This window comes from Arachis hypogaea, chromosome 5 (genome assembly GCF_003086295.3).
Source record: "Arachis hypogaea cultivar Tifrunner chromosome 5, arahy.Tifrunner.gnm2.J5K5, whole genome shotgun sequence".
In the NCBI taxonomy this organism is placed as follows: Eukaryota; Viridiplantae; Streptophyta; class Magnoliopsida; order Fabales; family Fabaceae; genus Arachis; species Arachis hypogaea.
In genome coordinates, this window is record NC_092040.1 from 97,892,199 (window position 1) to 97,905,007 (window position 12,809).

General features: G+C 30.7%; 1 protein-coding gene across 1 annotated transcript; it reads left to right on the top strand.

Annotated features, from left to right (window-relative positions):
* The first annotated feature begins 515 nt into the window (after nucleotides 1–515).
* LOC112802153 (uncharacterized) lies at nucleotides 516–4,722 on the top strand. Its single transcript, XM_025845246.3, has 6 exons — nucleotides 516–815; nucleotides 933–1,065; nucleotides 1,483–1,586; nucleotides 2,279–2,420; nucleotides 2,506–2,646; nucleotides 2,871–4,722. Exons 1-6 carry the CDS (start codon nucleotides 775–777, stop codon nucleotides 4,233–4,235), a joined length of 1,926 nt encoding a protein of 641 aa, XP_025701031.1. The 5' UTR covers nucleotides 516–774; the 3' UTR covers nucleotides 4,236–4,722.
* Nucleotides 4,723–12,809: the final 8,087 nt, after the last annotated feature.

Below are 12,809 nucleotides of genomic sequence, written 5' to 3' on the forward strand. Positions count from 1 at the left end.
GACGTTTATTTATTTTGGTAAATACTATATTTATTTAATTAAAAAAAATCCAATTTAATCAATTAGCATTGTAAAAAGGGCGGGGGGGGGGGGTTAAATCCGGAAATTACTTTTTCTTAATGGACAATATTCTTTTCTTACACAATTCTCCGATACCGTTGAAACTTGAAACCGTTAGAAACGGCAGTTAAAAGTTAAAACCTACCACATCTGACACAAAAGCTCAGCACAAAGCACACAGATTCCATCTATTGGTCTCACGAATCCAATATGGTGACCGTTCATCACGTTTAAAGCGCCGTAAACAGTCATGAGATCCAACGGTTCATCTCCCTCTCCTCAATCTACTTCCCTCCCTTGCGAGCACACTTAATAAAAGCCTCCATCATTCTTACCAAAAACACCGCCGGTCACGTTACCATCACCGTCGCGCAAAAGCCAAAGGTCATTCCGGTAATTGACTAACCTTGAAAAAGCGTCCTTTTGCTTAGCTCTAGTAAAAGAAACAAATTGCATTTTTATTTTCATTTATTTTATTTCCTTAATAATAATATTCTGCTGTCTCTCTTTTATTTGCTTTCCCTTTCTTCTGGTTTCAGTTGTTGGTCTTCCACTACATAGAGTTCTGTGCTATTGCTGTGTGTGAAGAAAGAAAACGAAGAATAAATAAGCGTAAGAAACATGAACGTGGCTTCGTCAATGGCGAATCTCACATTCTGAGCTCCCGAGTCAGCTCGTTCATTGAGTCGCGCCACCGAATCAGATCTTTCAAAAATGTTCGACGGCCTCCTCGGTCGGGGATTCGCCGCGAAATGGTTCCGCACTTTGATTTATCTGCTTCTTTTCTTCCTTCTTCATAACTTTCACCTCATTACCGTTACGTCGATTGTGGTTTTCGTTTCTCATTTTATCTCCTTTTATTTTTTTTTCAGCAAATCGTTGATTAAACAGACGAAGAATCGGATCGATGTGATAAGGAGGAGGAGGAAGGCGACGGAGAAGTTTCTTAAGAGAGACATCGCTGATCTGCTTGCGAATCGCTTAGAGGACAATGCTTACAACAGAGTAATTGATTTTTATTTCTTTTTTCTGTTTTTGTTTCATGATATTTGTGGACTCGATGACGCGAGATGAGATTCTTCGCTGAACTCGATCTCTGAGTTCAATGCACAGCTTCTCAATCTTCCGTTTCGTGTTCAGAAGAACGTGTTAGTTTTGGTCTTAGCTAGATTCAACTGATAGTCAAAGGATTTTGAGATATGTTTTGTTTTTAGAATTGAAATTGACTGAGCTGAGAAAAAGTTTCTGTTTCTAAAATCTAAAGCATATAGAGGATGCAAGACTCTCTGATGTGACTGTTCTTGTATAATTGAAAATGAATTTAGGAGAGCTTTTCATAAAGTTGTGCCAAATATTATCTGTATTTTTTCCCCTTAACTTTTGAGCTTTAATCTTGTTCGCGATATGGTTATACAATTACAGGCTGAAGGGTTGATTGCTGAGTTGACACTGTCATCTTGTTATGATTTTATTGAGCAATCATGCGATTTTGTGTTGAAACACCTCTCAGTGCTGCAGAAACTAAGGTACGAATCTGTTTTAACTATTAATTAAATGTTGATTCTCTTATTTTCCCCCAAACAGAAAGCTGTTTTTCCATGATAATTGATCAAGTCAATCTGCCAGGCTTGATATGTGTGTGTATATATATATAATTGAATTGATCATTTGATAAAGCTGGAATTATAAATCTTTTAGTTGTGTAATGTGTAAAACTTTGGATTATTTCAATGGGTGATCGAGAATTGTCAAACCAGGCTCCAATCAAATATTCAAATGCGCCGAACAACGTCTCATAGAGAAATAAGTGGTCATATCTCTCAGGCCACTTCTTTTTGGATGTTTCTGAAAGTGACACAATCAAGGCTGTATCTTGTTCAAAATTCAAATTCATCCAATCCTTTTTCATATGTTTCTGTCCCAATTTTGTGACTAGATTTCATTATCTAAAAATAATAATCATATAATGCTATGGTATGCATGTGAAGTAGAGAACGGTCCAACAAAATGCCAAGGAATATTCGTTAATCACCACCTACTTAACATAAATTATTTTATTAAGATGTTACATTTTTTATATCAGAATATTATATCATGTGAAATGATGATGTGAACCTTCTTTTTAGTGGGTCGATATGTACTATTATACTGTCTAAATATCTGGCGCTGAATTCGAAATGGATATTTAACGTGCTTCAACTGCTCCAATTTCTTTCAGTGGATGCCCTGAGGAATGTAGGGAGGCTATATCCACTCTGATGTTTGCCGCGGCAAGATTTTCTGATTTACCAGAGTTGCGTGATCTTCGGCAAATGTTTCAGGAGAGATACGGGGACCTAGAATGTTATGTTAATCAAGAGGTTACTTTTCACTTTCCTTTGTAATAAAGGTTTTACATATTTATGATTTTGTTTCTAAACTGACACCTAAATTGCTAATTATCAGTTTGCAGCAAATTTGAATTCGAAGATTTTTACACTGGAGATGAAGGTCCGCTTGATGCAGGATATTGCTTCAGAATTTTCAATAAAGTGGGACTCCAAAGCTTTTGAGCTGAGGATGTCAAAATCAGTTGCATTTGCTCAGGTGCTGTCTTCTTTCTTTCCCGTTTAATTACTTGACTAACTTCGTTGTCTATTTGAAAAAAAAAATCCCAACTCTTAAATAGTTAAATTTACTTACATTTTTTCCTTCAGTTTTATATAGTTACTTCTGTGCACATCCTTTTTATTTCCCTGGTGGGATACGGTTTTGAGAAATTTTCTAAAATTATAATTCCCTGGTGGAAAACACTATATATGCTTGTGCAGGGAAAAAATACAGTCAAGCATAATCATCCGACAGATAATAAACCATTACATGAAAATGATGCGGCCTCGAAAGGAGTCAAACATGATATTTTTTTACAGAGAAGTCCTGGCTATCCAAATGATGAGCACAGACTCCACTATGGCAAGGAAGCTGTTGTTTCGAAAAGAGATGAAAATGATCTTCGTTCTAAATCCAAACAACCTGAAAATGGATTCAATCAGCCAAATAGTTGTGACGAGGTCTATCAGAAAAGGGATGGTCGCAGTGATCCGTCACCACAAAGGGTAGATGTTACATCTAAGAAGAGTGATAGAGGATATTGGAAGGAGGGTAGTATGCTAAAACCAACTGGATCTTCATCTCGGGATAACATAGTGGAACAATTCCAAGGTGGTTCCAATCTGCATAATAGTTGGGGGAATGCCATCCCTTTAAGAGAAAGCAAGGACACTGCCACTTCTAGGAAGTCTCCTGGTCGTGCTGGATTTCCTTCAAGTAACAATGCGAATGAACCATTTGCTCATGGTGGCGTACATGAGAGACAAGCCCAAAGGGATGAAACTCCTAGGGTAAAGTCCTACTACAATAATGCCATCCCACCCCCTTATGTCAAGCATAACTCTAAACGCACCATACGTGAAAACAACTTGGTATCTTCTGGCATCCCTGCATATCCTTCAGCACCGGAGAATCCCAATGCTGGGTCCTCATCTGAGAGGACCCAGTTGGGTTCGGATAATTCTGAACAAGATCAGCAGGCCAATGGACATTCAAGACCAAATAAACAGAGTCATGAAAATGAGCTATCTGTTCGTGAAGATGCTGCAGAATCCCCTTCATTAAAACACAAATCTGTGAGGAGGAAGCACTCAAAATCACGATCTAATAACGACGATGGCAGTAATGAAGATGCTGAAGTTGGTAGAAAATCAAGGAGCAGGAGACGAGATGAATCAAAGCGTGGCTTGCAAATCTTGTTTGATGATGAGCGGCATAAGACTGATGAAGATGAGAGGATAATAGATAGGTTGCTGATCCATTATAGCAAAAAGCCATCCATCCCTTTGCCTGAAAAATCAAGAAGAAAGTCTAAAACTCGCCATGGACATCAAATTGATAACTCTTCTGTGAAAAATGGAACCTTAGGAGGACCTGATGAGACACCAGGGATTGCGACTCATCCACCGAGATCAGCATCCCTTCCTCATGAAGAATCAGGAGCTATGGAAGTTAACAAAGTCAAACTATTCAATCGTGCTGCTACGTTTCAGGCAGATGGATCAAAAGAAGCTCGGCATGTGCATCCCAAGTTACCTGACTATGATGATTTAGCTGCTAGGATGGCAGCCTTGAGAGGATCATAACGCATAAAATTATAATGAATAAGTTCCTTCTTTATTAGCATATTGTTGGTGATTGCAGTGATTATGATCGTGGTGCTGTGGTATCATCTGAAGTGTCGGTATTGATGAAGATTTCCCAGGTGGGATTATAATTGCAGATTGTTGACTATTCCGTTAATCCATTTCTGTACCTGGTTGACAACAGTTCCTTCTTTATTAGCCATGGCCTTACCCGTGTTGGTTGACAACAGTTGCTCTGCATCGTCTCTACTAATGGAGGTAGCATAGGTGGTTTATACGCAACATTTTGACCTTTCATGATTGTGAAAGTTTGTAATAGAAATGGATCGTATTCCTATCTTCTGCGAGTTGAGGATATGAGAAAAGTGCGTTACGTGTATTTCATGAGAGTAACTGGTCATTGCCTACTAACATCTCAAAACTTCTTGAACATTGCTGAAGTTGTGTCACAATTGTGGCAGTCTTTTATGCGAACTTTTTTCTTTTATTTGGTTAAAAGATAAAAAGGGGAGAGAGGGCGAGGCTGGGAGCGGAGGAAGAAGAATGAAGGATCTGGCAGCCTATTCCTTTATTTTACTTTTTGGACGAGGGCAGCCTTTTCCTTTTCTGCTTTTGTTTTTGGACATTCCTTTTCTGCTTTGAGAAATTACGGATGTTTTGAAGGTAAAGATTGGACCGCCCACTATTATGAAATTTCAAACAAAAAATGGTTGTAATCAATTTATAAATAAATTTCAAACCACCGTTTGTTATTAAGTTTTTGAACGATCAATTACCTTAAAAATTAAAAAATTAGTTTAAAACTTTGTTAGTTTTTATAATTTTATTAATTTTTTAATTAAATTTTTTTAATTGAATTTTTATATTGTTTTTAATATTGTAATGAGGTCTTTTTTATGTCAAAAATTTTAAAATTAATAGAATATTTCTTTTAAAATATATGCGGTTAAAAATTTAATTAATTTTTTAATTATGAATATTTTTAATTTACAAAAAAAAATATTTAATTAATTTTGATATTTTTTATACTAGAAAGAATTTAATTACAAAATTAAAAGCAGTCTAAAGATTTAATTAAAAAATATAAAATTTAATTAAAAATTTGATAAAACTATAAAGACTAACAGAATAATTAAATAAAAAATTTAAAAATTTTACATGTAATAAAAATCTTTTAAGACAATTTTTTTGTGCCTATAGCTTTGGTGTTCAAATTACTAAATTTATTTTTTATGATAAATTTTAAATATTAAAAAATATTTATTTTTAAATTTTTAATTTAAATATTAATTTTTATTTTTTTAATAAATTAGATAATTATATATAACACCATAATATTCACTTTCTTCTAAATATTTAGCATGAAGCCAAAGGTTAATTTTTTTAAATATTGATTAAATATATGTGTAATATATTATTGAAAGATTAGGTATTTTTTTTATATAACGTTATTTTTTTTAATTGATATTATTTAAATCAGACGACTAAATTATAAATCAGAGGATTCAATTTGTATTTTTTATTTTTTATTTTTATTTTTAAAAATAAAATCAGACAGTTCAAGTTTAATATTAAAATTTTTTTAACTTTTAAAAACAAAAATCGAAAAGTCCGATTTGTGATCATTTGTTTAAAAAATAAAACAATACAAAAAAAATTAGAAACACTAAATTTATATAATCTCACCATTTTGTGATATACATCTCTCTATCACACATTCAAAAATAATAAGCGGGCAAATTGTGTTTTTTTTAAATAAAATAAAAAATTTTATTATTTTATCAAATACAATTTTTGAACTTTAATTCTCCAAATATAATATTTTTTGTATTTAGGCAAGTTCGTCAGATCCCAACAAATTCTATAAAAAATAACAAGTTAGCTTTACTCCAATGAATTCTATACTTTTTATAAAGTTCGCCTTATCCTCTCTCAAACTCCCTTAAAGTTTTCAAAACCCACGACTTGTAATTCAAATACTAAAAAAATCATATTTAAAGGATTAAAATCTAAAAATTATGTTTAAAAAAAAATAAAATTTTTATTTTATTTTTTAAAAAAAAAACCGGCAAATTTGTGTGCTCTGAGTATCGTTGTAGTCAAAAGTCAGAACTTTTAACTACTGCTAGTCTGCTACTACTACTAGGGTCAGAACTCAAACAGAAAAAGCCTTTACCCTTCCCTAGGAGTTATTTTCAAGATTCCATGCCCTTAACTTACTTCATTCCATTTCCATCCCTTGTCAAAAGGTAAAAAAGACAGTTCCCGCCAAAAAGGAGTCCTTCCCCTCTCTCCCTCTTTATTACCGTGCCTTTGCCCCTCACACCACCAACAATAAAGCCAAGGTCCTCAAATTAAGGCCATAGACCATAGTGTTCCAAAGATCATAATTAATATGAAGGCCACATCAAAGATGATCATGGGAGCAACCTTGGTAACGGTTCTAAGCCTTGCCATTGTTCTCGCCCTCATCCTTGTCCTCCTTGCTGAACTCTACTGTTCCCTCTTGCTCCGCCGCCGCCACCCCAGAACCAACACCACCACCACCACCACCACACCCGCCGCTTCTTATCCAACCTTGAAGAATAACAACAACAATGTTTATGCACAAGGCGTATTCCAGCCTCCTAGAAGCTTCCTTTTTCCTTCCCTTGTTTGCATGGCAGAAGAACCAAATCCAAATGCAAATGAAAGTACCCCTCATAGCATCGGACTTGTCTCTGTTCCTTCCCCACTTGCTTCCTTCATTAACAGAGCTCCACCTACTCCAAAGAAACTTCAACAAGAAGTAGAACAACACCCTCCTCCTCCTCCTCCTCATCATCATCATCACGAGTGCAGTAATGTTAATGGGGAGCCAGAGCAGCACCTTGTGTACATATCCAACCCCATTTACGAGAACCAAGAAGAAGAAAAAGAAGAGGGCAAAGTGATGATGACGACGCCGTTTGAAACACCAGAAACTTCCCCTTCTCAATTAGATGATTATGATGATGATGATGTCGATTTGAGTCGAATGAAGAAGCTCCCTGAAGAGGCTTCTTCGCTTAGGGTTACCTTCTCGGCAAGTGACCAGTCACATAGCAACAATAATTGTCTCTCCTCTTCATCTGCTTCCCCTTCTACTTCTCCTTCATGGTGATTCTCCCCTTTTTGTTTCTACCTACTTCTATGAATTCTAGGTTTACTTTTTGGATTTGTTTTGGGCTTTTGGCATATACACTTGTACCAACATGACAAATCATATTCGGATAATTTTTTTAATTTATTTTATGGCTTAAGAACTTTTTTTTATTTTCTCTCACCTTTTATTAATAATTTTTAATATGTAATATTTTTATATAAATATATTTAACATTAGTCTATCGATTTTGTTCTTAAATGTTATGATAATAAAGAAATTGAAGAGAAAATCTAAGAGTGATGAAATTTATCTTGCTACTAATTATTAGTAACCTTTTCCATTGATTCTATATTCATTATTATTGGTTATAAACAAACTAGTGTGACAAATTTCTATACACTCTAATAAATGATGAATGTTGATAATTTAATCTAAATTTCACACACACACTTCTTATTTATATTTAAGCACATTCAAAATAAAATTTAGTTTTGTCTATTTTATTATTTGAAGTACATAGTGACTTATTTTAAAGATGCAACTGTAATATAATAATTTTATTATTTAAATAAAGGAGGGTGGAATTAGATTATTATTTATCAATTAATTTTATTAAGTAACTAATAGGAATCTAATCAATAACAAATCAATAAATATTTTTAAATTAAATTTTATATTAATTATTATTAATTAGTAATTATTTATTTTTTTTAAAAAATATATAATTAATTATTATTAATTATATTTATTTAAAGTTAGTTGATTAAAAATTATTTACCTATTAATTTTTCTTTATCAATTTTATTTGTTTTGTGTGGTAGATCTATAGTAGCCGTATATTTTTCCAAGGTTAAAAATAGAAGCTGCAGAGACAAAGCAATTAGCTAAGAGTTTTTACCTTTTTACTTTTCGGGCGTGATCATAGCTCTTCTAACCATGTCATTCAGACACATATGGCAACTTTCAATTGGCTACCCTTTCTGTAATTTACTAATTTTAATTTACATTAGTGGAATGCATAGTACTTGTCTTAACTTTTGCTTCGTTTTTAAAGGAAGATGTTGCATGCTTGACAAGTTGACATTTCCTCGTAGCACTAGAAGACAAACCCTAGGTTCTTAATTATCAATCGGAGATTGTGCACGTGAAATTTGGAGGACAAGAGAAGAGATACGATTTAATTTGATGTATGAGTTTTTATTACGGGAGTTCCCACATAAAAATGAGTAAAACATCTTTTTTTTTTAGATATTTTTTAATAATTAATATTTAATTTATATAAGTAATTAAATTATATTATTTTTATCAAAGTTAGATAAAATAAATCGATTTAATTAAAAAATTGATAACCAAATTTTAAATTAATTTAAATTAATATTTTTTATAAAAATAACTATAATACTTCTATTATAAAAAATATTTAAAATATTTTTATTATATATTTTAAAATTTTAAATTTTAACTTTTCTCTTCTCTCTATGCCATCATAGAATTAGAATTTAAAATTTTTAAAAGTAATATATATAATAAAAATATTTTAGTCATTTTTTATAATAAGAGTATTATAGTATTTTTTTATAAAAAATAATATTAATTTAGATCGATTCAAGATTTGATTTATCAATTTTTCGGTCAAATTGATTTGTTTGGTCTAATTTTAACAAAAATAACGCAATTTGATAAATTATATAAGTTAAATTTTAATTATTAAAAAATATCTTTAAAAAAACGTTTTAAACGTTTATATGAGAGGTTCTTTTTATTAAATAACCAAATTAATAAAGTTAAAAATTTAGATAGAGTTATTTTTATGTAAAATTAATATTTAAAAATTATTAGATAATTTAATAAATTTAATAAAATTATTATCTAATAATTATTAATTATAAATTTTATATTAATACAACTTTATATAAATTTTTACTATTAGTAATATTCGAATTATATATATATATATATATATATATATATATATATATATATATATATATATATATATATATATATATATATATATTTTGCATTTTTGGCAACCCAATATAAGAAATTTAGAATCAAACGAAGATGTCTATATATAAGTCTCAGATTTTGAGGGGGGGCCATTCCGATGCATGATGCAATGAAGGGTAAAATACAAACAGATAATCAATAATGAAGGACTCTCTTCTCTTAATTGGTGTGGAGTCCCTTGGTAGATTTCGATAAGGACAATTATGGTGCTGGCCCTTCTTTGGGCAACAAGGCATGATGAACCTTTTCATTTACCATTCACTCTACTGTGTATACTGTATACACAACTATACATACATGTGTAATGTTCCTCATTATTCAGGTAGTTTTGTATGCCATACATAATTAGATATACAAAGATATCCAATTTCGGTCCCATTTCACAAATAATATATACTAATAATGATGTATCTAAATATTTTTTAGTTAATATCAAATTTCAATATGAAGTCTAATTTATACGAAATATAAGAATAATTAAATATATGTGAATGAAAAATTAAGAAAAAAAGTTTAGGGAGCTAACTACAATATAAATCAACTTAAGTTAATTCTTTTTATTTTTAGTTTTAAAATTCAAAAAATTAGAATAATAAAAAAGTTTTTTTTTGGATATTCCCATAAAGATTTTAAAGTTATCTTCTTTTTTATCATTAGGTGATAAATGATAAAGTTTGTTTTTGATATATTATAAAAATATTATTTTTTTTAAATATGGTTAAACAAACAAAGCACACTTTTATTACAAGGATCTTTATAAAAAGATGTTTTTAACATCTTCACTTAAGTAGGTACCTTTTTTTTATAATAAACTTATTTTTTAATTAGTTGATTCTAATTGGCTATATTCCTAATTAGTTCCATACCGGAATCAAAAATTAAGTTATTAAAAAAACTATTTATATAAAAAAAAGTTAGATAAATGTGCAAGTTTTTTCGAAGATGGTATCAGTAGAAAGAAAATATGACGGTTTTTTTTAAATTGTAATAATTATATCTTATAAATCAAAATAAAAATAATTTTTAATAAACACATTATAAAAATTATATTCAGTAAAATTGCTTTTAATATATAAAATAATTTTTATAGAAATAAGTATAATGAAGAGAACAAATAAATATAATATTTATTAATATATAAGATTATGTTAAATTTTTTACTATGTTTTCACGAATAATTTAATTTTAAAAACATCTCCTAACTTTTCAAAGTTAAAAAGACAAGCATGTGATTTTTTTGTTTTTTAAATTTACCAAACACTAGATACTTGTGTTTTTTAAATATTTCTCTAAAACACTTTACCAAAACTGAGCTGATATATAATGCCATTTTATAAAATAAAACACTAGACACTTTTCAAACGTTTGCAACCATTCTTGCAAAATAAATTGGTCATATAATACCCATAAGACGTACAAGCTGTGGTTGAAGTGTTCTTAATTCGTAATATGACTTTATGCTATAATATATTAGATATTTATCATATGCTTACCTAGTAGTTTAATCTTTTAACTAGAGAAATTATTTCGTAATATGGTATGGTATTAGAACAACTTTTGTAAAACCAAAAGTAGTAGAATTTTTTGCTGACAAAAGTAGTGGAATTAGATTTGTTATTCTCATTCTTCTAAACAAAAATAAAATTTTATGTAAAAAGTACATAGAAAATTAAAATTGCTTATACCTAAATAGGTGTGACCAAAAAATTGTGTGAGCTAACTTAATTATTTAGTTATTTTTTTTTTTTTTAAGAGAGAAAACAAAAAATTCCTTGGAAGAAGTATTCTCTCCTTTACTTTGCTTATTAATTCATAAACAAAGACTACTTCAGCTTTAGGAAAACTTGTTAGCATTTACCATTCTGAAGGTTACTTTCATTTTACATTGGTATGTTAACAATGATAGACGACATTGGAGAAATTTTACCAAAGATGATTATAAGTTTGCGCTGTGAATTTGTTACCATTTAATTTGATTAATATGGTTAATTAAACAACATTACTACTAGCTAGTAATACTATTGGATTATCTCCTCCATATAGCATTTCAATGTGTTTCTCTAATGATTCAAGATTATCCAATTAATTCCGAAACACGTGATGATGGATAAGATCCTATCCTATATATCCTCTCAAAACTAGCAACTTGTACAATCTAAATTCAATTATTAACACGGTTGCATTGTACCATCTCATTTTTAAAAACTATGTACGGTTGAGTTAAAATCATGAATAATTTTTTGAAAGGATTGAAAGATGATAATTAACTAATTAGGAGTGGTCCATCCCTACAAACAGATACAACTATGGTTTCAAAGTTCCATTTGAAAGAAGTTATTGATTAATCATGACCCAATGTTTATGTATTTAGAATAGAGTAAATGCTCAAAATGATATCTAAATTTTAAATCACTATTTAATTTAGTTTTCAATTTTTGAAAATAATCAATTAAATTTTTAAAAATTTTAAAAGTGTATCTCCATTAGTTTTTGGTAAAAGTGCCATCTAAACGTTAATAATGTAGAACATTCCATTAAACGATATTGTTGAGGGAGAGGGATGTCCTAAGTATATGAAACGACGTCGTTCAACATTTTCTTTCCTTCGAATAAACAATTCCCACTGGTCCCCCATTTTTAACGTTTCCCACAAAAATCTCAAAAAAATATTCTCCTCTTCTCTGTCCGTTCGTTTTCCGATATTTTCACTCACATTTTCTCGCCGACTATCATTCTTGGAATCTATTTTCTCTGGTCAGTAAAAGACTTATCGATGAAGCATCGCCTTTGCACACTGCCAATAGTGAGAGGTAAGGGTTCATGTTAATCTTTCTCTTCCATTTTTTGTATTATGTTGAGGGTTCTTGGTACTTATATGTGCATGAGTAGTTTAAAATGTATGTTGTCGTTGTATATGTAAATGAGTGGTTTAGAATGTTGTGGTTATTAGTGGCGCAAATGTTAGGATTTAGGATTTCTAATATGAACCTTCTAACCACTATGATCATAATGTGGTTTAAGTTATAGTCATTAGGAAGTAAATGTATGCGTTCTTATTACAAATATAGTGTTAATTTCTTGTTCTATGCAACATGGTTGTTTTGCTACAAAATGACTAATGCTATCTGGTTTTGCATTGTGCTGTAAACTTTAGATGCCTAATCGATTGAAACTTGTTTTTCACCATAGTGAAAAGTTTGAGACAGATCCTAGTGAAAGTGTTATCTACACATCTGACTTGTATGATGAATGGGATAGAGTCAATGAAGACTATCTTGACGCATTTGCGGTGACAAGTTATTATAGAAAATTGGGGTATGACAAGGTTGAAGCATATTGGTTTTTGGACCTTAATGATGCGTTGGAGTTTGGTCTTAGGAGATTGCAATAGGCCAAAAGATTGGAATGGAAGGCATGGAAGAAGTTAGAGTAGAAGATGT